Consider the following 26,100-nt stretch of genomic DNA (forward strand, 5'->3'; position numbering starts at 1 on the left):
GACCGAAGGTATATATGCTTGACATCCATCAATTCAATGTCACACGAACTAAGGTGTGCTGAATTTTGGAGCTATTGCAATATCAACAAGTTACAAGGTGATCAGAAGTCTGCTCAACATCCATTGTCAGTGCTTTGGCGGAACTATACTAATCAAGAGGCAAGAGTTTAATTATGTATATACATGTTCAAATGCATAAGCTTCAACATCCACACTTACACAAATTACAAAGGACTATATATCTGGTAATGGAGCAAACATCATCATAAATTAGAGCTAATTGCTCATATGAGGGTTTTTAATATTTTAATTAACATCCTGTTGGATAGAAAATTGATGTCAATTACATTCCTAAGGGGTGACAACCACCATCATCAACCTAATCAGAAGAAGGGCGGACAATTATACGTTTCAAAGGATTCGCCACTTCCTTTCCACCGCCATGCTTAATGAATTCGGCAGGTGAGTGGTAGAGGCCATGGCAAGCGCACAGAATGTGGACCTGGCCATTGCGAGCATAAAGAATTCCTTCTATCTGTCTTCCCCCTTCTCCGGTGGTTCTCACTGAAACCATTTCGTCCCCATCATTCTGGGGAACACTTCCAGGGGAATGTTTGACCCTCTTTGAGAGATTTTCAGGTGTACTTTGTGAAGGGCCAGCCTGTTTTGTAGTGGTCGCTGTTGCAGAGGAGGCTATTGGTGTAACATCCCTTTGGGAATGCAACGTCTGAACACTTATCGCACCTGCATGGAATTTACACAGTTCAAATCTTTGACGAAGAAAGTACAATCGAAGAAAACCATACGAAGATGAATGTCACAGGTCAAAGAAAGTCAAATCCTCAGTACATTTGAATCTGAAACTAGCAAGTGGTCTCAAAATGTTATTGCTCTTGTTGCTATATAAAATGACATGACTTGCTAAAGTCATGAGTGCATTATTGTAAGCAATTGAGATACAAATTCTATCGAGTGGTTTTAGGGTACTTGGAATTGACTCTGCAAAAACAATTTATTTAGCAGATGTTGAGGAAAGCTAGAACGATATGCATCATGATATTGTACACAGATTTAATTTGTTAATTTGAAATTGGATAAACATTTATGAGACGTGGTTACGAGTTTTATTAAGAGAAATCAATCAATCATGCACGTCCTTTACCCTTTACGTTTCAAGTCAAAAACAAGAAAGAACCGAACTTCAACATATGATCACAGAAACAACATGCAGATAACATAGTTGAACAAGAATTTGAATATAAAAACTATATGTTCTCTCAAGGTATCAAGGTTCAAGGTTCTCCAATTTATGTGACTATGCGTGTAGATCTATAAATTATGTATACTTCTAACAAATTTACATATTAGGATGATAAACCGACTAAGATCTATATCGCAACCCCGCCTTAACTGAAGGAATGGAAACTATATTTTTCTGGATCTATTTGAATCTAAAGATATCAATAGCTTTGGCATTTCTAAGACGAGACTGCTACAAATTAATATTCCAAAATGAAGAGAGCAGAACAACAAAACTCTTTTATCAAGCACGGTCGGAAAAGTTATAGTCACAATGGTGAATGGAAGGTGACAGGAAGTTAAAAAACCAGCAAGTATTTATAGGGGAAGAAATTCCTAAATTGTTGATCAAAACTATTACTTTATGGTCAAGAGACCAACTGACTCCGACTCAAAACATGAATTATTTTGTATGATTTGTAAGTTTCATAACAGTAAAGTTTTGGAATGTCACTTACACTAATACATGTAACCCGTAACTAGGCAACACTACATAAGAATTTTTCTTGAATTAATTGCTAAAATGGACTGTAAAGATGAAAATTTTGATTTTGATTAGTTTTTATATTGGGCTTATATGTAACGTTGTTATATTATTTTGTCTATACGGTGTCGGATAGACTTTTACTTAATATGTTTCAATATGCAATTAATTAGTTTTCTTTTTCCATTTGGTTCATTGTGGGCCGGATACGGTCTAACCTAATTTTTGTCGGCACTCGAATGTTTCCCATATTCGATACTCGTGTTCACCAATCATCGCGATCTTTAACATCGTTGACTAAGCAAAAGAAACCTAGCTAGATCATCTTTCCTCGTGGACGCCGTAAATTCTCTTGTCGTTGTATCACTTTGCTACATGTTTCATGACCGATTTGAATGTACCAACCACTGAATCGTATCAATTACCCTAACGACCAAATGTTATCAATTACTCTAACTGCCGAATCATATCAATTACCCTAACTACCCAATCATATCAATTTTCCCCTAACGAACTGTATCAATTACTCCAGAAAAATGCTAGGCAGACCAAATTTATAGACCATTTTTGTCAACCACATAATGTGGCGGTTGATGGTTGGACTCCTTTTTTAATGGTGTAGATAAGGAGTCCAAACATCAACCACCAAATCATATGGTCTACAAAAAATGGTCTAAATTTTCTCTTTATAGCATCACTCATTACTCTTACAATTACCCTAACTTACCGAATCGTATCAATTTTACCCTAACGACCAAATCGTATCAGTTTTACCTAATGCCCGAATGGTATCAATAACCCTATAACTACCGAATCGAATTAATTGCATGCACAACATTCTCTTCCATGAACCAATTCCAATACTTTCAATCGAGACCTTCCAAAGACAAATAGGGTTTTCTACTCTCATTTTCAACTAGTTAACCAGCTCGTCCTTTAGCTACCTAGCATACCGTGGATATATCTTTGAACCAAACAGAAAATCATATAAAACACACACACACACACAAACATATACTATCTTTTTGCTTCAACAAAAAACATGCAAAAATCGTATGACAAGATCAAACAATCACAACTTAATCTCAGGCTAAACATTAAAACGGTAAACAAAAATGAACATAGACAAATTATTAGCTTTGAATATTGATGCGTGGCTTACCCTCTGCAGCACGAGACACAGTGAAATATCCCTCCTCTTTGTAATGATAGACCGTATCCGAGGCCCTGGCACCGATAGAAGCACAAGACGCACTACACACCGCAAGAGCTGTTGGAGCTGCCGGAGCTGCTACAACCCTAGCCACCTCCGGCAAAGCAGCTAGTTGCTGGCTCATCTGCCTCTGAGCTATCTTCTGTTTGGTCTCCCGCCTTCTCAAGGCTAGAACGTCCTTGGGCCTGATCGGCCGCCTGAGCCTTGGCTCTTTTGGGAGAGACCTTGCCCTCGGACGCCGTTTGGAACGAACAGGAGCAGCAGCCATCTGCGGCGCCGTTTGGGGTTCTTGAAGCCTCAAGACTCCAGCCTCCGTGGAGGACCGGTCCAGAGGGCTTTGGTTGGAATTCTCGGTGTATATCCCGCCGAGAGAGAATTCCAGGTTGAGGTCTGGGATCTGGGAATCGGCGATGTTATTTAGCATGGCGGCGTTGTGGGGTTGAGAAAGGTTGTCTCTGTTTGCGGCGGCCATGTCAGATAGGAAGTGAGCAGATTGGACTGAAAAACGATTTGTTTAAGCCTCCTCTTCTGCAGCAAGAAAAAGCAAAAGTAAGGGCAAGGCATGAAAAATTTGATTGCATGTTTTTGGCAGGAGAAAATTAAAGATACAGAAAACACCATGAAAAATATAATTTTTGACCCAAGTTTTGAAACTGCATGCAGCAAGAAAATGAAGAACAGTGAAAAATTCAGAAACCCCAAAATTTGATCTTTGACCAATTTTTAAAACCCATAAACGGTTACATGGATTTTTGAAATTACCATGAAAATTTCAATCTTTAACCGTAATTTTTAGAAAATGAGAGAGATGAAGCAAACCCAGATATGATTACATGGGTTTTTGAAAATATATACCATTAAGATTTCAATCTTAACCTAAGTTTTAGAAAAGAAAAAAAAAAATATATATATATATATATATATAGAGAGAGAGAGAGAGAGAGAGAGAAGAGGGGGGGGGGGGGAGAGAGAGAAATGGAAAGAAAAAAAAAAAAAAAACCCAGAATGGCAGGCTTACAAGGGTTTTGTGACAGACTGGTGCTCCTGCAACCAACTACTCTCTCTCTCTCTCTCTCTCTCTCTCTCTCTGCAAATACAGAACTGCAAAACTTATGTGAGAGATTTGGAGCAGGGTGGGGGGGGGGGGGGGGGGGGTGGGGGATTAATATTGGAAATCGGTGTTTGAAGGTATTACAGTGACTGCATTTCTCAATCTCCACGTGGTTCCAAGAGGATAGCACAGTGTTGCATAGAGACTGGTTCGCATTTTCTACGGTTACTCTTTTCATCTCTCTCTTTCTCTCTCTCTCTCATCAGCCTTTGCAATTTGCAGCTCCATGGCTTTGCTCCTCTCCCACCACCTGTAACTCATCTTAGCTGTTTCTGCGTTTTCCTCTTTCTCTTATGGATTTTTGCATGTAATTGTAAGGAAAATTGAGTGCAATTTTAAAAAGAGGATTATTGCCAGAGCGACTATATATTTTTTTTTTCATCTACTATATGATGTGGCAATTGACACATATATATATCAACATTCAATGAGATAATCTCATTAATTAACATGACATATACACATCATTTACCATATCATATTACATGAATGTGGTAAAAAAATATTCATGTCTCTCTAGCATTTTCCTTGTGTTACTAGCACATAATGCCATGGTGGCAGTCTTCACATGCCATGTAAATCTTTCTTGTCCTTCAACTAAGAGCAACCTATATGAAACTAGTTCACTCGTCACCATGTACAACTATTCGTACACAAAACTTCCACACTTTCTCTCACTAGCACATAATGCTACGGTGGTAGTTGTTTGTACCATGTAAATCATTCTTGTCCTTCATATGAGAGCAACTTATATGATACAAATTCATCATTACCGTGACATTTCGACCTAATAATGCTTTGTTATGAGAAATATTCATCTATGACAATTCATTATTGAGACTTTACATGACGATAAATTTGCTTTATGTAATCGTTTTCCTTTAAGAGGAGTGGAAGGAGTGGAAGTTGGTATGGAAATATTGTTTCTGCGTTGGCTTTGTTTGCATTGTTATGAGGCACGTCTGAAGTGTAAGAGGAACTTGTAACGCATTTCGTAATTCCCAATGCTATAGCAAAGCAATCCCCACTAGAAATTTCACTATTTTTTATGGGATAATGTTATTCACACACATTTTTTTACCTCTCATACGTCTTATCAGTTTTTTGCCATTGGTCTTGTTTAATTCATTTGATCCGATCGACGACTGAAAATTAAGAGGGACCAGGTGTGTAAGAAATAAAAATGAGTGTGGATAACCTTTCTCTTTTTTAAGATATTTGTTCACACTTTTTGCACCTCATTAGGAAAAAATTAATTCAAACTCGTTCAATTCAATTTAATCTTGTCAAAAAAAAGAGATTTAAACAAGTTAATTCATTTTCAAAATTAAAAAAAAAAATCTATAATTTACACCCAAAAAAGAGGTTTGAAACACGGTATAAAAGTGTTTATAAATTGTCTGACCAATTGATCTAATTCAAATTTACTACATAATGGTCAAGACGAGAACTTTAAATTGTATTTGACCCATTTAATAAGTCTTTTTAGTTTGAAAATTTCATCGAACCCAGTTTCATTTATTCATTCAACAATAACATACCTTTGATATATTAAATTGTGAATTAAATCGTACATCTTTTCTTCTTCATGTAGCAATATTCAAAGAAAACACTTTGTATTAAGGCACGGAATGTTAGTAATTATCAAGTTAAAACGCAATAGCGTAGTTCTAATTAGAAAAAAGGTCTAAAATCTCTAAAATAATTTTACTAATTAATTAAAATTCACAATTATATATTTTTTTTTTTTGAACAAATAAAATTCACAATTATATAAATCATAACACTGTGCAACGAAAACACAACACCAAAAACTCGGCAATCGATGACTTTCAGATTAAAAACCAGCGACGAGGAATTGAGAGAATTCTCTCACTCTGTTTCTTAGATCCGATGTGACAAGTGTGCGCCATGCGGCAGCAAGGTGCCAAGCCAGCGAGGCGGGTCCCGTAACTCCCCAACAAGTTGTAGTGGCCAATGCACCCCGGGAACAGACCATGTCATGGGGGTCGTTGTGTCGGTGCTTCGTTGTCAGGCTGCATGCACCGTGGGCCAAGATCTCACGCCATGCGCCTGGAGCACACGGAGTCTCGAACCAACATCTACCAAGTGGAGATAAAAAGTGATGGGGTAGGATTCTTTCCCGTCCCCTCATATTTTTCATTTTGTCTTTCTTTTTTTGTAGAAAATTAATATATAAAATGTGAACGTGGTTTAATCGTGACCGTTCAAATAGAAGTAGAAACAAAATGAGGAAAAAAAAGAGAGGAGACTCATACTCAAAAAACTCAATGGGGAACAAGGCGGCAAATCACTCTATTGAGTTGTTAATGAGTACCCATTAAGATCCATTCAATTTGATATCACCGTAATATATAGGTGAGATTGGTAGTGGTGATGACGGTGTAAGGTGAATTCAAACTAAATAGATACCCATTAATCACCCAATAAGTTCATTTATCGCCTATAGCCTTAAGTGCATTTTAGAAAAGTAATCTTGAACAAGTCCTATTTTAAAAAATGTTTGCAAAAATTGAGATTCTAAGAGCATACACGAAACCCACCAATTAACAATACGATTTGGTGGTGAGTATTTTTGAGATACTAAGAGCATATACGAAACCCACCAATTAATAATACGATTTGGTGGTAAGCAGTGAACTGCCTTGGTGTTTAAGACCATCATTTTCAACTCAGTCCAAACCCTCATTCTCCCTTTAAAGTAGAAATATCGCTTGTATACATGTAAATGGAATATCCAAAGTTTGACTCCCTTGAACGGCGACAAATTTCTTCCCCCTCAATTTCGCTTGGATTACCTATTTTTCATATTTGTAAATTGGCCCCATAATAAATGACCCAAGGGGCCTAATTTATATGTTCTTCACCTTCTAACTCACTTGCAATGGCGCTCGGACCACTCAAACCCCTAATGCGAACCCTAAAGCCCATTGAAGCTAAAGCCGAAGCCAAAGATGAAACTATCTTATAACATCCAGAGATTCTGTGTTCAAAATCTCATCCACCAATATTGCTTGTATCAAGCTTTTCCCATTTTATGAGAGCCGTTCTCTCCCTCTCTTCTGAGAGTCTTTCTCACCTCTCTGTGTGAGCTTTTTCATTGTTGGCTTCTTTTCTTTTTTCTTTTTTTTTTTCCCTAGTCGTCGGCCCGAGCTCTAGCAAGGGTCGGTGGCCATCTTGTTCTTCTTCCTTCTTCCACCCTTCTTCCATTTCTTTCTACCCTCACCTTAGTTTTCCTTCCACTTCCATGTCTCTCATCTATCCCTCTTACTCTATTTTCCCTATTCCTTCCAGTCCCAATTCAGGTGGGCTCCATCCTTCCTTGTTGCTTCCTCTTTCCCAATGTGCAACCTCTTTTCTTCACAACACTCGGCTGTGTTTTCCTTGGAAGGTGTGTAAAGTTTTTACTCAGGTGTACACACCACCACCTTCTGTTTGTTTACCTTTATTGGCATTATACTCAGTGGCTTCTCCACCAGGTTCTTTCGTTTACTGGTTGCGATCGGCACGGGGGTTGTTGCAGGTTGTAGGAGTCACCAAATTCTTTGTTTCTGGACGGTGGCTGCTTGATGGCGGTTCAGGGCGTGGGTTTTCGCTGGTGTGGATGCTCTGCGATGTTGGAGCACTGGTTGGTCAGAATGTTGTACGGATTGTGATGGTGGCTCTCGACATTTCCGACAACGGATGGGATTGCAAGGTTCTAAGGAGCTCTGTAGTTTTGTCTGTGTTTGTCTTGGGCCCCAAAACTTGTTTTGGGCTCTTTTGTATGTACTATTCAGGTCCACTGTTTTGTTTTGTACTTATGTAGTTTGTTGACCTCTTTGTATCTTTTTTTGGCATTGGGCCCTGGAATACAATGTCCAATTTTCCAAAAAATAAAAAAAATATTGCTTGTATCAAAAAAATTCTATTCACCATCTAATGGTGAATAAGTTGCATGGAAAATCAAATGAATAAGCAATCGATAATCAGCCATCCAGTATATGAAAGTTGAGTAATTTCATTCATCTCAAAAACTCTCCAATAGAACCACATTCTTATGTTTTTGGAAACACATTTAGGTTACTAACATCGACACGATAAAAGTAAACAGGGAAACCCTGTAACTTAATAGAGTGCTAAACAAATCTGCAAAAGCAACAAAAGGAACCGTACAGAACTTGCGAAATAAGATGGCCTACGACATATTGGTAGAGCTCAAATAGCCATCAGATCACCATAACTCCTCATTAGAAGAATCGATCCTGCAAACAGCCCTGCAGCACGCAGCAATTTCTGCGAGATAGAGAACACACTTTTAATTCTCTTGCCTTATCATTTTCTAAACAAAAAAAATGAATTTATGACGTGTATGAGTGAGATAACCATCCAACATCTACGCAAAGCAAGTAAAACTCGCAGTTCCGAAAGAATAGAAAGGTTTATCTACAGTATAACAAGGCTAAAAATATATAAGGCAACTTTCCTCATATCTAAAGTATGTGAGGAAAAGCTTTGTTTGGCCTCAGGTACAAATTTTCCACCATACAAAGATCAAACATAAAAGAGACGGTGGGACATGCGTGACCTAAAAGCGCATCTATCGTTATAGGCAAAAGGCATCATAAATCGATTAGTAAATTATCCCATCCATGTACCGTAATGTTAACTAAATTTCATGTCTTTCCTGATCTAACATAGAAGGCACATTTTCTTCCACTTCTAAAGTTCCTAAAACTAACATATTAAGCTTACGCAACAACAAAATGCACGACACAATCATACAACACTGATTAGTCATTTAGTGATATCAATTCAAATACACAACACCTAAGAAAGTCTGATTACAGGACACTTTAAATGAACCGTTAGTAACCCCTGTACTTGAAAAACCAGCTTTCCATTAATAACTTCGTAACAAAAGGCACATAACAGACTAAGTTTTTTCTCCAATGCGGGATAAATCTTGTGCGATAGCTGCAGGATGCGAGTGGCCAATCAATCACGCAATACAGCTGGTTGCACGGCCACTCGCATCCCGCAACTATTACACGATGAGTCACACACAGGAGGATTTCAACATAACAGAGGTCCCTAGAACATCCATGAATCGCAATCACAAGTCATTGTATAGCTATAAATACTAATCCAAACAATATAAACTTTCCCACATCCTATGGACAAAACATACAAAATCATATACATATATATATATATATATATATGTATGTAGGAAATTATGCAGAAATTGAAGCCAAAAGAGAAATTAAAACCAAGAGATTCCAGATATAAATTCTTGAAGCTTCGATCAAAATTGAAAAGTAGGAGAGTATCTGAGATATTACCATGTTAAGAGCCCACTTCTCCTCGTCGTGATACTGCGACTGCAAGAAAAATTTCGCCTTTTCAAGTGAAACGTTGAAGTCCGCCATTGATGTGTGGAGAAGGAGAGGGAGAGGGAGAGGGAGAGGGAGTTTGGGAGTTAGGGTTTAGGTTTGGGGGTTTTGAGATTGGGAGGGTGCTCGGTGGGAAAAAATAGAATCCGTGCGAAATCCCGTTAAAAGGGAGAAGGCAAGTGACGAAATTACCAAAACAATCCCACTCATTCAGTTACTCATTGCAAAATTAAAATAAACAAATAGAGTGTTATTAGTACTACAGTCTAGTGATACCCATTTTATTTGTAAGTGAAAGGTTTTGGGTTCGATTTTCGCCAAATACGAATTTGAACCACATTATCTTAGCTCGCCCATTATGAGGCTTAGCCCCTTCCCCACTATATAATGCAAATAATATCGCCTGCTAAAAATAAATAAATAGATAAATAGGGTAATATAAAAAAGGTTTGGTACCTAATTTGACTAGACGGTTAGATGTCTAGTTGATCAAGTCAGTGTGTATATCATTTTACACTCGAGAATAAATCTTTTTTATCATTTAATTAAAGTGGTTAAAAATAAAATATCGCATTGTAAAGATACAATCAATTTTGGTTTAACTCTCTCAACTTTAACTCATGAATTTTTCAGTACCTATGTTTTGGATTTAACAATTTAATACAACAAAACTGGGGAATCTAAGTTCGATGTTAGGTTGTCACAATTAAATCCGTCAAGAAATGATGTATCATTACACAAATTCAAACTTTTTATAATATGACCAAAAAAAATCAATAAACATACATTTTTCCCTCTTCCTACATGCCATTGTTTAATTTTATTCGTTGTTTTTATTTAATTTATTCAATTTTATTATTTGAGGACTATAAATCATGTGAAATTAGATTCAAATAACAAATATAAAAACAAAAACCCATTTTAAAGATTAAAAAAAGAAGGAAAAAAAAAGGTAGAAAGCTACCGTCTACCAGCCTCTCTCTTTCCATCCAGCGATCCACATAGTGACACGTATACAACGAACCTGATCTTCCTTGTCCACTAATTTAAGCCCAAACCAAAGCCTTCCTCAAGGATTCAATCATCGCCCTGAGAGACACTGACACAGAGCGTGGGAGAAAAATGGAGGCCGGAGCATTTTGCAGCAGCGCAGGAGGCGTGCCTTTCACTTTCAGAGCGGCGGCGGCGGCGGCAAAAGGGGGCAACTTTGCTTCTTCCCCTCCCCTCCTCATCCAATCCATGGCTGCCCAGAAACCCATGCCTTCAGCTACCAAAACACTTAGCTCCAAGAAGGTGGGTACTTTTCTTCTTCTCTTCAAAATATGTTTGTCGGGTTTTATCACAAAAAGCCTCGGCCATCGGTGGTATTAGAACAGAATTATTCGTTATATATATCGTAATTTCTTTGGTTGGTATTCCGACGTGGGACTCTTTTTGCATTGCAGAATTCATCTGTGAAGCTATTGACAAGGGTGGAGCAACTGAAGCTACTGACCAAAGCGGAGAAAGCCGGCCTGCTATCCACGGCAGAGAAGTCCGGGCTCTCATTGTCGACGATAGAGAAGCTAGGGTTGCTCTCCAAAGCGGAGGAATTCGGAATCCTGTCAGCGGCCACCGACCCGGGAACTCCCGGTGCGTTGTTGAGTTTAAGCTTAGGACTGCTGGTTTTGGGTCCATTTGTTGTTTTTCTTGTGCCGGAGGATTCTCCTTTGGAGATAGGGTTACAAGCTGTTGTTGCTTTGGCTGCAGTAGCTGGTGGTTCAGCTGCTTTTGCTGCATCAAATCTTGTATCCAGCTTGCAGAAATCAAATTGAAATTTGATGAGCTAGGTCTATCTCGGGAGAGAGAAAACTTGCTTGCACCGAGATGCCACAGTTACGATGTCCTAAGCCAGTCATGCACTATCGTGCGTTTTAGCTTGGCACTTATTATTTTGGCCCTTTTGTGCAAGTGTAATTGTGAATGCTTTAGATACATCTATGACAAAAATGGAGATGGAGAAATTTCATGACCAAAATAACATAAATATATAGATCTGGATTCATAGAAGTACATTGAACTAACACAACCAACTCACGCCGTGTAAGCTCTACGAAAATAATCTAAAGATAAACATAGGTTATCCAAAAAAGGAAGGGGAAAAAGCACGAATCTTCGCAGAAACTCGAACTTTAACAAAAAACCTAAGTTTCTAATAGCTCAGTACAGCTCTTTTATCCGACAAATAGCAATTGAAGGAAAAGAAAGGGAAGAAAAAGTGACCCTCTTGTGAGCAAAAAATTGTCTATCCACCACCTTCTCTAAAAAAAAACTTATGTAGGGGGAATGGCAATGCGGTTTCCCCCACCTTGACGCCCACCTCTTCCACCGGAACTCCCCCGCTGATAACCATCTGCACTGCGTCCTCCCGAGCCCCTGGCTCGCCCAGAAAACTCACCCTGGTTTCTGAATTCATTCCTACCAAAGCTACGGCCGCCACCACCATAGTTCCCACGACCCCTGAAATTGTCATTCCGATAGCCAGCTCTTCCTGAAGTGAACCTCCCTCTCCCACCACTGCTAACTGAACAACCAGAAGTTTCGTTAGCTTAGCATTATTTAAGAGGAGTTATCTTTTACCTAGCAACCTTCTATAAACCCCAGCTTACCTCGAGTTGAGGTTCTCTTTTCCTCAATCACTGCTGGGCGATCCCCGATGGTGATAGGTGAGGCCTGCAACAATTTTCAAATTGTTCAAAATTGAATAAAATACAATGATACAAGATACGTAAACATACAGTGGCTCCCACAACTATGAATAAACACGTTACAGTATGAGAATCCAATCAAACTGCACTTATATTCCAGTGAGGTTGTAAACACAAAACACACTGGAGATTATAATTTTCTATCACTCAAACAACAGATCTAGGATTCTAGGGACACCAGTAGATATTCACGAGGGACAATACCTCCATTTTCGACTCCAGATAAGTGCCCATGCTGTTTTTTATTGACAAAACAAAATGTCCTCGAGCCAATATAAATGACTCATAATATATCTACAGTTTTGAACTAAACGAGCCAAACTGTAACACTAATTGTATGCTAAAAATCAGGCCCTTGGAATTTGAGCAGTGGAATATGAAAGTGAAGCACATTACCTCAAGTGCACTTTGCATGGAACTCAAGCTTTCAAATTCAACAAAGCCAAAACAGAATCCTTGCTGCTAGAAAGACAAATATATGAACTGTAAGGTTACACCAAAAAATTATCAGTTGGATCAGGAAGTGAATTATACAAATGAAGAATACCTTACTACTCCTGACTTGGATCCCATCACGCTTAATAGGCCCAAACTTCTTGAACTCCTTCTCAAGTTGTCCTACTGTTGCATCATACGGCAAATTCCGTACATGTATGGAGTAACCTTCAGGTGCTGTAAAGAATAAATTGTAGATTAGATAATAACCCATAACACGAATAAGTTTGATCTTGCTGTTTGCATGACAATAAATAGCTAACAGATCATGCATCATTCATGAAAGAGAAAATGCAAGTCTAAAACTCAGGCAAGTGTTACGGTAGTTAACTGAGCAACCCAACCATTGAAAGATGAGTACTATTTTTGTTTTTTGAGAGTAAACAAAGGCAGAAAGCTGAGTATTATTTACCTTCCTCGTGAGTGTTGCTGCTTTCAGGGGCAGCATCACCTATAGGAGCTGATGTCTCTGGCGCAGGAAATGGTTTTGCAGGACCAGTGGATTGATGATCACTGTTTGCAGATACAGTCCTCACAGTGCGGGGAACCACGCGGACAGGACTGGCTGTGCTTTTCTCCAATAGCTGAAAAGTAAAAGCACGCCAAAATCAGTTGACACGAAAAGTAAAAATACTTTCTCCTAAAAACATCAACTATGAGCCTTAACGCACAATTGATGCATATGATTTCTTTGGAGCATCCTCCTGAGTTTCAGGGGCAGGATCAGGGGTTGGATCAACTTCTGCAAGACCTCTATTCTGACTTGCAAGAGCTTGGGGCTCGGGTTCCACAAGCTCATCTTCAACAACCGATCGTTCGTCATTATCTGAAGGATCACAAACTTCAGCACCATTATTGAGATCTTCTTCCTCAGAGGGAGTAGCAGGGTCCACCACAAGATGATCGGGAGCGTGAATAGGCTCTGGACAAACATAAAAGCAATTTGAAAATGACAGGCAAAGCAAATCACAAAAAGGTATAGGAAGAAAGAAAACTAATGTTAACCTGGTTCTGCTGTCACAATAGCTTCTGGAGCACTTTCATTGATGCCATTGACTGAGGCAGTATCAGTCGGCAATGATTCGTTGTCCTCAATATACCTAAAAACATCATTCAATACATAGTACCCTTTTTCCTGTGGAGCTAGAAAGAATGTCTGCGCGAATTTTCTTCCCACGTTGTCCTTTCCAGTCAAGCATCCAGTCACAAGAACAATCACCCCTTTCTCATAAGACTCTTGAGAGTCTGCTGTTTTTATTTCTGCTGTATAGTCTCCATAATTTAAGGACTGAATTTTTTCACCTATTGCCTGTTCCAATAGATAGTGCAATGTTAACAAATGTAATATTTATCATCAATAATTATAATTTACAATAAAAATTCAGGATTCTCAATTCAGTTTATATCAAGGCCAAGAAGTGATGCATAATTTTTCGATTTTTAAAACAAAAGGTTTGGTCCCAAAAAGGTCGTGAATTTGATTCATTAAATGCCTCACTTTTTATACTGTAACATGTTCAACATGCAATATACCAAAACTTTCATCATTTCATGACTAAAGCACTGGCCATCTGAATCAGCCACCCAATCATATAAAAAATGTTACCATTTAGGCCGGTTATAATTGGTCCATAAATGTCTACATTTGGAAGCATCAAATAGACATCCTGTCCATGTTTTTCAACATACACTTAAAGAAAAGTTTAATACAACAATGTATTTGGAAAAGCCGCCAAATTCATGTTCAACCATTGTAAAATATATATTTTTCTACATGCTTGCTAAAAATTAAACTTCTTTAATGCGTTAAAGTGAAAAACTGAATTGGAAATGTAAAGAAAAATGTTTCCCAATTCATGTTAAGCCATACAAAAACGAAAAGTCAAATCTTGAAACTTGTTATGAAAATAATCTTTCTGTGAAAACCGAACCATGAGCATGTTCCAAAGTATCTAAGGCCTTGAAGTAGAAACTGTGTCGTGAACATATATGAAAGAAAGAATACATACTTGCATGGTCGTCACTGTTGACATATTGCCCTTGGTATCCGGCCTGCTTAGAGAGCTCGAATCCTGATAAAACCTATGCACTAGCTGTGGAGATTGGTGAAGAATATGGTAATATTGCTCTACGAAGGCATTGCCAACAAGTTGGGCACTGGGAGCAGGGGCAGGAGTCGCTTCCTGCATGACTATCTACAGAATGTTTAAAATCAGTACTTGTAGTAAAAGAACATATTGACGAAACTACTAAGATGTTAAAAGAAAATTACAATAACAAGAAGAGACCAAAAGCAAGAGATACATTGTGAATATTGTATATGTAACAAGAGAATCAGCAAAGTAGCAAAGTAAAACTACAATATGAAAATCTTATAACCGGATAAGCATACAGGAGCATTGTAAGCGCCAGATTAGAGTGCAAAGGCTTTGTATTTGAGCTCATAAGTTAAATTACTATGAGCTAAATGCCTAAAACAGTTTTGGAGATTCAATCACAAGTATAATATCACAACCACACATTAGAATCATAACCAACCAATAAAACAATCAATACACTGAAAACATAAGACAGATTAAAGCAGTAAAAGGTCTAGTAAGATTTGATAATGAATATATGGGCATAACCAATGACACATTTGGGATATCGTTTTTGTAACAAGAGAATCAGAAAACTAGCAAAGTAGTCGCTACACTACGAAACTCTAATAACCTGATAAGTACGCACGACACGAACACTTTAAGTCCAAGTACTACAAGCACTTGTAGAAAAGGCTTTGTCTTTGAGCTCATAAGTCCAAGTACTACGAGCTAAACTTGTATCGAGTAACGAGTATTCAATGATAAATGTAACATCACAATAACACAAACCACACATTAGGAACTAAACATGCTCAAATTGCGGAAATTCGCAAATTGATTACAAGCAATTTCGAAAACCCAGAAGTATTTATTCATGTTATGGTAATCCCAATAAAACCCAAATGGAGCAGACCAAGCGAACTTGACCAAACAACAAAAAGGGTCATCTGAAAAACTGAAGCAGCCCAGAACTTAATAACCATACTGATAAACAAAACAATATCTAATTACAACCTCATGAACCCTAATTTAGAAAAATACGAACAGCACAGAAATTTATCAGCACCAACATCGAAAGCAATGATGAGATTTAATTGCGAAAACATGATATTAACAGATCAAATCACTATAATATGTTGACAGACAAATAAAATAAAATATGAAATTAACCAGCAGAAGCAGTAAACTGTAAACATAAAGAAAGTTGGATTCGAGAGAGGAATCTGGAGTACCTGCTTGGAAGTGATCTGAGCTTTAGAGAGAGAAAGAGATCTGTGGGCTGAGAGGAAGCAAAGTGAAGCTGCAGAGAGAGAGAGAGAGAGAGAGAGAGAGAGCAGTCCTTGTAGACAGGAGGGCAATAAAAAGAGAATAAATGGGAGAAAGATGCTCAAGAGTCAAGATGCCCATATTTGGTCAGATCACAAGAGAAAGAGTACCTTGAGGAATAAATAAATAAATAAATAAGGAAAATTGTTTTAATTTTGGAATTGTTGTAAAGTAGACGATACGAGTGCAGTGGAACAAAATAAATAAGACATAATATTTACAAGATTTGATAAGTGTGCCTACGTTCTTAGGGTAGCAGTAGTACTTTATTTTATTATCTGAAATAATCAGAGTACAAAATAACACTCACCATTTTTTTTTTTCTCTCTAGCCTGGCTCACGAGTAATTTATTCTGCATCTCTCTTGTTTCTTCTTCTCTTCCTTTTCCTCGATAACTCCTCTTTCTTTCCGTACGTTTTTCTCTCATCTCTTTCTTCTTCTTCTCAATTCTTCCTTCCTTCATTTTATAAGCAAAAGATTACTATAGCAATACTATTTTTTTACAAACTTTCCTCAAGTGAATAGTGAAATAGTGTGCATGAATAGTAACTCATATGTTTTTCTTTATATGAATAATAAATCATCAAATTTTTCTTACAGTGACAAACCATTTATGTGGGCCATCAACATCTCTACTAACCTTTACTAATTAATAAAACATTTATTATCAACCAAAACTTTATGAAATTATTAGTTTAACCATCTAATTAAAACAAAACATGAATAAGAATATATGGGGCAAAAATGTAATTTCACACAATCAAATTTTGCTGTTTTTTTTTTCAAAGCATCACTTACATGTAATCCTAACATATACCTAATTATAAAAAATAAAAATAAAAAATAAATAAAAACTTCCCACCCCACATTTTCTATCATTCTCTTCATCTCTCCTTCTATTTCAAAATTAAAAATTAAAAATTTTCTCACACACTCTGTGTGTGTCTATATACTAGTATTATATTACAGCATGAATAAAATTATAAAAAAGATTTTTTGGATCATTTAATTTCAAAAATAAAATATCACTTAGTATTACGATCTACTCGTATTTCATAAATTTAATTTATGGGGAATTGGCTGGCTCCGCTTATTTAAAGAGAGACGAAGAGGCAAAAAGAGAGGAGAGAAATTGAGAAACGAAATATGACTTTTTTGGCCACAAGGAGCAGCGTCGCCGACGGGATTGGGCATCGTTTTGCCTTGGAGTTTGGATGGCTGTTTAATGCTTGTTTTCATTTGTTTTTTATTTTTTATTTTTTGGTTAAACGATAGATTTTATTAAAAATATTTTTTGAAATGGATTAAAAGTAATTAAAAATTGGACCTATTTTAAAAATTAAAAGTCATTGAAAATTGGACCTATTTCAAAATGTAATCTATAAAATTGGACATATTTCAAATTTTTCCTTTATATTAAATTAGATGTTAGATTAGTTACCGATGGAGTTTGAACCCACATCATTATATAATAACTCAACATCTTACCATCATTGTGCGAAAGTATCACTTGCCTTTACTTTGTGATTTTGAGTTGGTCAACTTTTAACTTTTATAATTTAGGGATGGTAGGATAATTTACCAAATTTAGGGATGGTGCAACGTACACTATTGACCCCTTTCTATTTTCGGTTTGCTTGGTTTTGTATTTACACTATATTTTTTACATAATTTTTTACACACATTTTCCTGATGTCCATCTTATAATGCATTTTAAAAATCCGAACTGTTTATCTTTTAAATCTTCATAGATCATTTAAGCAAAAAATTAGACAATTCAAAAATCATTAAGACATTTATTTATAATGAAGAAAATAGACGAATACGGTTCTACAAAGAAACCCTAAACTCTTAATACAAGAGTCATATGGTTTTAGATTTTGGTAATTTTTTGTAGACATAATCTTTGAAGAAAGACATAATATTTAAGGAAAACTAATGAAAAGGGCATGAAAACTTTTAATTTTAACGATAATGACAAAATAAAAGGTAAAGTGTATAGTACCAGGATTAACTTTTTAGTGTAAAAATGTGATTTTTTGTTCAAGTGAACAGTATCGAAAACTTTTTGTTAAAGTTTCCTAATCTTTAATGATAAGGTAATTAAGAACTAAGTCCAAAACTTTGGTAGATAGTAGATTCGAAGGATACTATATTTTTTGGGAACTTTAACAAAAAGCTCCCGGTACTAGGGGTGGGCACGGGCCGAACTGGGCCCAAAATTGGAGGGACCGGACTAGACCCACTTGAAAATACAATGGGCCGGGCCAGGCCGGGGCGGGTTTGGCTATTTTGAAACTGAGAACTAGACCTAACCCGGCCCGTATAAAACGGGCCGATTCCTACGGGTCCAACGGATACCCTTTTTTTTTTTTTTTTTTTTCTCTCTCTCTCTCTCTCTCTAATTTTCAGTATCCCACCTAGATTCCTAGTCGAAAAGCCGCCGAAGACAAATTAGAAAACTGGATCCATCAGTAACCACGGCTTGGAATTATTCAAGAACAACAAAATAAGTAGACTAAATCTAAAAGTATATATTCGCGAGATTATGAATCGCATGCATTTAAATCGGAAAACCTCAAAAATTAAGCAGAAGAAGAAGAAGAAAATCAACAATTGAGTAGTTAAAATAGACCTACATATTTCTTCTTCAATTTTTCCTTGCTTTAACAAATTAACCTACAACTCCTAAATATAACTATCAGTCTCATCCCCTCAAAATTACCAGAACAGTCGCACTAGCCCCATAAACCCCAGCTAAGCCTCCACCAAACACTCAACCCAACCACACCACCACCCCCAAAAGTGAGTACCTCGTGAATGACGACGGTGAGGTTGGTGGTGTTGGCGATGATGTTTTTTACTGTGTGCTCCAATCCAACTTTGAGGAAGAGCTTGAGGTTCTTCTCATTCTCAGAGGAGAGTCGTCATTCCCAGGCATGGTTGAACACAGGAAAGGAATCTGAAGACCGACGGACCCCCAACGACTGGAGGCGTCGAGATCTGGATTTTGGAGGCTGGAAATGGTTGTTGAAACAAAGAATTCGAGGTCGAGGTCGAGGTCGAGGTAGAGATCAAGGTCAAGATCGAGGTCGAGATTGAGATTGAAAGGAGCCAGGGACTCGAAAGGAATGGGGACTCGGGAGGACTCTGGAGAATTCGATATAACCCATGTGGCTGTGTTAGAAATAAACGGTAGAGATTTAATCTCCTTATAATCAACAGTGGAAAAGGTTCGGGTCGAAGCCTCGTTTTCTCTGAAATTTGTACCCGCCCTGTCCTGTTGTGAATTTACAATATATGTACCCGCCCCAAATTGGCATTACCCGCCCCTACCCGCGGGTCCAGGACCCGTTTGCCCAGCCCTACCGGTACTGTTCATTTTAACGAAAAACCACATTTTTACACTAAAAGTCAATCTTGGTACTATTCACTTTACCTTTTATTTTGTTTTTATCGTTAAAACTCAAAGTTTTCAAGTCATTTTTATTATTTTTACTATATTTTTTTTATGTTCTTGTAGTTTGTTGCCACTCTTTTGCTAAAGTGGCACAAGTCAAGATTCTTTCCTAATCTCTTCCATTCGGATCTTCTGAATTCTTCGATTTTTTGTGTTCTTCGATAGGTTCTGGCTCCGACTGCTGACCCACCACAACCACACCGTCATTTTCCGACCTCTAGTTGCCCAAAACTGGAATCAAGTCCTCCCATATAGGGAGAGAATAAAGTGGCGAGCAGAAGAAAGAAGATGAACAAAAAAAAGTTAATTAATTCTTGGCTTTTCATTTTCGATTGAACGGACATGATTGAAGGATCTAAAAAATCCGAATGGAAGGGATCCAGAAAGGATCTTATTTCGACTGGCACGACCACCTAAATAGTTCAATCATATTTAAGTTTGAGAAAATTGGAATCCTCCACTCTTTTTTTACATAATTTTTATTAAATATTTGTTTCTTTTAAAATTTTGATTAAGATGCTTTAACTAATATCCACCTAATCATTTTTAATTTTATTTTATTTACATGTCATTAGTTTATTTTATTTTTAAATAAAAATGCTATATGTTGATTTTCCACTTTATCCTTTTAGTTGATAAGGGGAATTTTTTTGGCTTGTCAGGATTTATACCTTTTTTTGGGGATATTATTAATGGCTATTAACTAAATCACCAATGTTATCAATAAACTTTGAATTTTGAAATTTTTTTTTGGCGTTTATACCCCTTTTGTTGGCTCGTTCACATCATAAAATTATTATTGAAATATAAAAGTTGTTGATAAAAAGGATGAGGTTGGAGTGTTTGGACTGAGATTAGTGTTATTCGGTATGAGATATATAAATGCAAATTTTAAATTGAAATCAACTTGAAACGTACTCAGATCAATTTGAAACGTACCAATAACAACTTGAAACGTACCGATGCTAAATTGAAATGTACCCATTTCACCTTGAAATGTTCAATAACAACTTGAAACGTACTGATGCTAAATTGAAACGTACCGATTCTAACTTAAAACATACCAATATATCGGTTTGAAACGTATACTAATGCTAAATTGAACCTACCAATACCAACTATCCTTTAAAAGAAAATGTACCACTAAATTCTATTTCCCCAATGTACCATGGTACGTGAAAAAGATGAAAAGATAGGTAAAAAATATGCTAAAACAAAAAGCATTCCCTTTGATATGGATACTCAGATCAAGAGGTGTGCATAAAATGAAATATGAAGGAAATGAATATGATCGACAAAGGAGAACGAAAGAGGGTTTGATCGGTCAATCGAGGAAAGCAATGACATGAAAAAATTGCTAATGGTTGTGGAAGAAGATAGCATGTTAGTTACGTATATGGTGTGGAGTCAGGAATAAAATGCATGTTAGAAGCATAATTAGATCAAGTTTGATGTGTTAAGATTTTTAAAACTAATCTACTACATTTTGGGAAATTTGGGATATTAACATGATAATTATTAATTAATTAAAGGTACATCATATGGCAAATCGTGTAATATGGCATTAAAAAGATGTCACTTATAAAATAAGTGACATCTTAAATGTAGGAATAATGTTTAATCAAATATTTGAGCATATTATTAATTCAAGAAATTAAAAAAAAATGCACCTATATCAAAACTCCTCTTTAAGTTTTTAATTCGTTAAATTTTAAGTTTACTTATAAAGCAATCAAGAACTAAGGACAAAAGTTTGGATGAGAAAGTTTAAGATTACTAAAAGAATTTTAAAATGATGAAATTTTTTTTTTTTAGAATTTGTGAATTTTTTTGTTTGGTTAACTTAAAAGAACAATGAAATTTGAATACGGAATTTGTTATTTTTAAACTCTCACTCGTCACTCACATAAATTGAGAAATGACACTTATTTATATGAAATTTAAACTTAAAAATTAAAGATCCTAAATTCCAAGTTTATTTTTCCAAGCGAAAATTCCAAATTTTTATATTTTTGAATCCAAACTAAAGAATTTGTGCATTTCAATTTATAAACTCTTACTTTTGTTCAAATTTCAAGTTTATTTCTCTCATCCAAATATAGTGTTAGTGAGATTAAAATATCTGCAAAATTAATAACTAAATATGGATGCTACTCAGTACAATGGATGACAAATTCAATACCAAATTAAGCTGCCCATTTTATAGCTTAGTTGAACTAAAAAAAAGAAGAAAAAAAACTAAATATGGGCATGGAAATTCTGATATTACGAATTTATCTCTAAAGAAGACACGTGCACATCGCGTAACAACATTTGCCAACGAAGAAAAGTCCAAATCTTCGTCTCAGTATCTCGCCTGACCTGCATCTCAAATTCCTCCAATGGCGAAACCGGTCTCAACCGCCGCGTCATCCCTCTCCCAAACCCTAAAGCGCTACCTCAAGAAACCGTGGGAGATAACCGGTCCGTGCGCGGATCCGGAGTACAAATTGGCCGTACCCAGCGCGCTCGAGTACCGGCTCGAGTGCCCTGCCACGACCAAGGTCCAGGCATGCGTGCCCACCTCCAACCCGGAAACCGTATACGACATCAAGTATTTCGCCCGCGACCAGCGGCGCAACCGGCCCCCGATCAAGCGCACTGTATTGAAGAAGGCCGATGTGGAGAAGCTGATGAAGGAGAAGACGACCTTCGACGTCTCGGAATTTCCGCCGGTTTACTTGACCGATTTCGTTGAAGAGGATTACAATGCTCAGGGTGGAGGCTACCAGAAATGAATTGGGTTCGTTTTCCTCCTCCAATTTTTCATTAATTTGATAATTTAAGGGTTTAATTAATTTAATTTAGGGTTATTTTTTCGGGCATTGTGTAAATTGTGGAATTTTGTTATTTTTGCTTGAATCTTTTTGTGAAAATGTACTGATGGAGTGATATATATGCAAAAGTAGGAGTCTTTATTGAGTTTTGGAATAGAATTGTGCAGGAAGTTTATCCCTTTAGTTTTGTTAATAGCTTGACAGCAATGAGAAAGGTTTTTTATGTTTTGGGTTTTTCGCATTGAAGGTTGTTTTGTTGGTTTTGAGTTTGCTGAGCTTGTTTTAATTGTGAGTTGCTCAGGAAGTTTGTCTTCCGAGGCTCGATTGGTTAGGAATTGCTGCTTTCAGTGGCAGTTTGGCTGTAACTTTGGATTAGTGCAATTTCAGTTTCTCTAATACCGAATTAGGTTGTATTTTGCTTCACTGGACCTTTCCGGGTGCTCCATTGTTGTGGCTTTTATTGCCATGGGAGACTGAAAATCTTCGATCCAATGAGTCTTAGTCGATACAAATTTGATATAGTAAATGCACCATAAACACTGTAGTTTACACCTTAAACCTTGAGGCATACTCAGTACCTGATTCGAGGATTGAAAATATGGATCTTTTGCTTGGCTTTGAAATGGTATACTGTTATATTTATCTTCCATTTTGGGAAAGTTAATTGAAATAACATATATTCTTTACATAGTACAAAATATTTCGTCCATTGCCGTGAGTCATTTGCCCATGGTTTTAGGATCATGTTGTCTGCATGGCTTGCAAGGCAGGCTGGAGGCCTTAGTGCTGACAACCTTGTATGTAGATAAAAGCATCCATGGGATCTGACCTTTAGCTTCCTTGAACTTCTCGTAGCTAGTCTAACATCAATTTGTTGTGTATGCACGTCCTGAACCTTTATATGGATATTAGACAAGATACTGTGTTCCAATAACTTCAATCTCGTTGAAACTTCAATTTGTTTGTCGGCGATGCATCAGACAAAGTCTGCCACAATCCATGCTTTGGCTGGAGTTTTACAGGCATACTCTTGATATTTGGCTGTGGTGAGTGATCACACTTGGAATTATGTTTTGATCTGATGGAAGGGTTGTTAGGTTTTGGCTCGTCAATTAGTGTCCTTTTCTGTTTAGGATTGTTTTAGGGAAAAAAAGGGTGCACCGATTCTTCTCCTAAAAGGGCTAGGAAAGAATCTTAGTTTCCTTATTCAATTTAGATTAGAAATCCTAGAAGTCTATTTGGAATTGGAAAGGAAGTCTAATTTCCTATTCCACTTAGAATAGGAATTATAATCTGTAAAGGACATGTAAACTGCACTCTATGCCTATAAATAGGGTGTGGCAAGGCTTAAATATAAGAGAGGGAAAACTGTTGACAGCCAAGACAAGAGAGAGAGATTAGTTCTATGGTTTTGCAAAAGTTCTGTAATTCTCTATTATTAATCAAAGGAGCGGTGATTTCTCTACCAACGGGACGTAGGCAAAAGTTCTTCCGAACCAGTATAAGTCTTGTGTGTTTATAAGTTTTCTATATTTGCTAGTTTAGTCTATTGCCGTTGGTTACATTAAAGAACAAGGTCTAGTGTGTGGTTTTTCAACAAAGGTCCATGGGGATTTTTTTAGTTCCTTCGGGAAGAACTCATGGAAACATCCATGGGGAGGACTAGAGAAGAAAAAGAATATTTTTGCTTATTTTATTCTTGTTTGGACGGGCGTGAAAGAGACAAAGAGAAAAGTCTTTAATTGAAGACATTCGAAAATTAAACCACAAAGTTTATTTCCTCTTCAAATGTGCAGATAAATCAAGTATTCTGTACTCATCTCTTCATTTCTATCTATAGTGAACCACCCATATGAGAGTAATTTTAAAAATTATCTGAATCCAAACATGCTATTACTGGAATGCCTGCTTTCCACAGCTGGTATCTTCCCTTGAATGATTTGATATTGAAATCCTCTGTAGGAATTGCTTTAGTTTCATGGACGTCCATAAGTTGACCGATACCATCTCTTCTACCGATGGTTCTCAATATCTTTTTAGCTATTTGGCTGCATCCTGGATGTGCTAATTTGTTTCCATAAATGATTGGGCCGTTGAAGATACATAGAGATAGAGGCTTCCACATGCTCTTTCCTAATTTTTTGTTTTTCTTTTCCCTGTTCCTCTCCTTGGTTCCTGTCATTGTGTTTGCATATTTTATATCCTTTGGTTTCTCAGGTTATGTACTTATGTTTGGCGTTGCTTGCTTATTGTTTTCGTGTTTATATTGTATCAACGACTCTTAGCTTGTTTTGGCTTCTTGCAGGCTTACGGGATTCTGGAACAATATCTGTGTTATTTTGTTCCTCTCCTCGAACTGAAGAGATGCTGTTCATGTTAGCATGGATGTTTGTCTAGTCTCCTCACGTAATGAAATGATTTGCTTGACATGAATAAGGGTACTTGTTACAACCATTTTTTCCGATTTTGTTTGGCCAAGAATGTCTCTGTATAAAATCCAAATGCAACCGCAGTTGGGTGATGGATTACATTATCGCTCGTTTCTTTAACTTCTAAGATTTCTACGTGCGATAATTTTGCGATATCTTGTCTGTCATTGTGATTTTCTTTCCCTGATTGCAACCATATGAAGACTTAGGTTTAGGATTTAGAACGAATATTAGCAAGCTTCTCCTATCTATACTGTTAATTTGTGATAGCCTAGAAAGGATGATCATGACACACCCTGTTTATCATTGTCAGTGTAGCATACTCTACGCTGATGAGAGTTTCGTTCGAAGACTAAATGAATAAGGTTGTTATTAGAGTTAAATGCCTTAAACCTAAATTGCGAGGTTTGCCCGAACTCTGAATGTTCCATGGGGACCTCGCTTCTCATCCCTCTTTCCCTTAATCTTTAGTTGTTTCTAGCTTGTTTTGTATTCTGCTGACGTTTGAGAGAGGAAACTGCAATTGACATGGAAGGCAATTGAGTTTCCGGCAATTTGGCATAAACGGTAGTTAAGCAAGTTTTGACGACAGTGAGCCGGAGTCTAGCTGAATGTCCCCGAGTGGATCAAGGGGATGAACGTTTTATGCACCCATTGTTGTTCTAAATCTACAAAGTGAGCCCCCTGGCCTCGTGGAAATCTTAATATGCATTGTTGTTTGTGATTCTTCCGTAGTAGCTCCAGGGTTTTCCTATACGCCGGGATCTTTGGCTGATCAAGTCTTGGTCATTGAACTTTTGGACGCACATCCAGTAATTCCGTTACCCGGGGCATCTAGCATTCCATTGCTCGGTGCAGCTATGCACCAGAGCATAATAGAATATTCGCACAACAAATGGTTATTGTTGTGATTGTTTAATTTCGACCTGAAACATTTCAGGTCTCCTTGATTGCTAGCTAAAGGCTAGAGCTTAATGCGGATGTTAATTAAAGTTCACCGTCATTGATTAAATTTAAGAGTCTACGTGATTGCGAAAGTTGGGCGACTTTTTGGTAATTAGATTGATTAAATCTTCACGGGCCACCCTACCCAGCTACTTAGTAGTTAATCGTAGTTTATTTCTAATTAGCGCCATAATAGCCAATTAACAGCCATGCAAAAAATCCCCCGTCACTGCTCCTTGCAGCCGCATAAAGTGTTAATAGGCGTAGTCAACAATTTTAATTAGCAAGTTGAAAGTG

At 37.1% G+C, this 26,100-nt stretch overlaps 5 protein-coding genes across 6 annotated transcripts; 2 read left to right on the top strand and 3 right to left on the bottom strand.

Moving 5' to 3' along the window:
• Window positions 1-379: 379 nt before the first annotated feature.
• LOC137710535 (ninja-family protein Os03g0419100-like) lies at window positions 380-3,468 on the bottom strand. Its single transcript, XM_068449583.1, has 2 exons — window positions 2,946-3,468; window positions 380-744 (listed from the first exon to the last, which is right to left on the bottom strand). The coding sequence occupies exons 1-2, from the start codon at window positions 3,466-3,468 to the stop codon at window positions 380-382; spliced, it is 888 nt and encodes a 295-aa protein (XP_068305684.1).
• Window positions 3,469-8,110: 4,642 nt separating this feature from the next.
• Window positions 8,111-9,622, bottom strand: LOC137711463 (mitochondrial import receptor subunit TOM5 homolog). Its single transcript, XM_068450709.1, has 2 exons — window positions 9,453-9,622; window positions 8,111-8,403 (listed from the first exon to the last, which is right to left on the bottom strand). The coding sequence occupies exons 1-2, from the start codon at window positions 9,537-9,539 to the stop codon at window positions 8,326-8,328; spliced, it is 165 nt and encodes a 54-aa protein (XP_068306810.1). The 5' UTR covers window positions 9,540-9,622; the 3' UTR covers window positions 8,111-8,325.
• A 940-nt stretch (window positions 9,623-10,562) lies between these two features.
• LOC137710536 (uncharacterized) lies at window positions 10,563-11,520 on the top strand. The gene is made up of 2 exons (XM_068449584.1): window positions 10,563-10,796; window positions 10,949-11,520. Exons 1-2 carry the CDS (start codon window positions 10,626-10,628, stop codon window positions 11,315-11,317), a joined length of 540 nt encoding a protein of 179 aa, XP_068305685.1. The 5' UTR covers window positions 10,563-10,625; the 3' UTR covers window positions 11,318-11,520.
• On the bottom strand, window positions 11,507-16,189 carry LOC137710534 (nuclear transport factor 2-like). 2 transcript variants are annotated; one of them, XM_068449582.1, is made up of 9 exons: window positions 16,059-16,189; window positions 14,755-14,940; window positions 13,751-14,054; window positions 13,417-13,667; window positions 13,158-13,329; window positions 12,798-12,922; window positions 12,647-12,709; window positions 12,152-12,215; window positions 11,507-12,066 (listed from the first exon to the last, which is right to left on the bottom strand). In XM_068449582.1, the coding sequence occupies exons 2-9, from the start codon at window positions 14,932-14,934 to the stop codon at window positions 11,816-11,818; spliced, it is 1,410 nt and encodes a 469-aa protein (XP_068305683.1). In that variant the 5' UTR covers window positions 14,935-14,940; window positions 16,059-16,189; the 3' UTR covers window positions 11,507-11,815. The 2 variants fall into 2 exon arrangements, with proteins under 2 accessions (XP_068305683.1, XP_068305682.1); XM_068449581.1 differs by having other exon boundaries at window positions 12,647-12,712.
• A 5,732-nt stretch (window positions 16,190-21,921) lies between these two features.
• LOC137710624 (uncharacterized) lies at window positions 21,922-25,011 on the top strand. Its single transcript, XM_068449698.1, has 2 exons — window positions 21,922-22,395; window positions 24,735-25,011. Exon 1 carries the CDS (start codon window positions 21,995-21,997, stop codon window positions 22,388-22,390), a length of 396 nt encoding a protein of 131 aa, XP_068305799.1. The 5' UTR covers window positions 21,922-21,994; the 3' UTR covers window positions 22,391-22,395; window positions 24,735-25,011.
• The last annotated feature ends 1,089 nt before the right edge of the window (window positions 25,012-26,100 follow it).

This window comes from Pyrus communis, chromosome 12 (genome assembly GCF_963583255.1).
Source record: "Pyrus communis chromosome 12, drPyrComm1.1, whole genome shotgun sequence".
Taxonomy (NCBI): Eukaryota; Viridiplantae; Streptophyta; class Magnoliopsida; order Rosales; family Rosaceae; genus Pyrus; species Pyrus communis.

What these genes read in the sequence shown, in the direction of transcription:
- LOC137711463 (XM_068450709.1), bottom strand. Translation starts at nt 9,539, where the DNA reads ATGGCGGACTTCAACGTTTCACTTGAAAAGGCGAAATTTTTCTTGCAG. An exon ending in AGAAGTGGGCTCTTAACATG is followed by an intron (nt 8,404 to 9,452) that starts GTAATATCTCAG and finishes TCTATCTCGCAG; the next exon opens with AAATTGCTGCGTGCTGCAGG.
- LOC137710534 (XM_068449581.1), bottom strand. Translation starts at nt 14,934, where the DNA reads ATGCAGGAAGCGACTCCTGCCCCTGCTCCCAGTGCCCAACTTGTTGGC. An exon ending in CAACAGTGACGACCATGCAA is followed by an intron (nt 14,055 to 14,754) that starts GTATGTATTCTT and finishes CTATTGGAACAG; the next exon opens with GCAATAGGTGAAAAAATTCA. An exon ending in AGAAATCATATGCATCAATT is followed by an intron (nt 13,330 to 13,416) that starts GTGCGTTAAGGC and finishes TTTACTTTTCAG; the next exon opens with CTATTGGAGAAAAGCACAGC.
- LOC137710536 (XM_068449584.1), top strand. Translation starts at nt 10,626, where the DNA reads ATGGAGGCCGGAGCATTTTGCAGCAGCGCAGGAGGCGTGCCTTTCACT. An exon ending in AAACACTTAGCTCCAAGAAG is followed by an intron (nt 10,797 to 10,948) that starts GTGGGTACTTTT and finishes TTTGCATTGCAG; the next exon opens with AATTCATCTGTGAAGCTATT.
- LOC137710624 (XM_068449698.1), top strand. Translation starts at nt 21,995, where the DNA reads ATGGCGAAACCGGTCTCAACCGCCGCGTCATCCCTCTCCCAAACCCTA.
- LOC137710535 (XM_068449583.1), bottom strand. Translation starts at nt 3,468, where the DNA reads ATGGCCGCCGCAAACAGAGACAACCTTTCTCAACCCCACAACGCCGCC. An exon ending in TGTGTCTCGTGCTGCAGAGG is followed by an intron (nt 745 to 2,945) that starts GTAAGCCACGCA and finishes AATTCCATGCAG; the next exon opens with GTGCGATAAGTGTTCAGACG.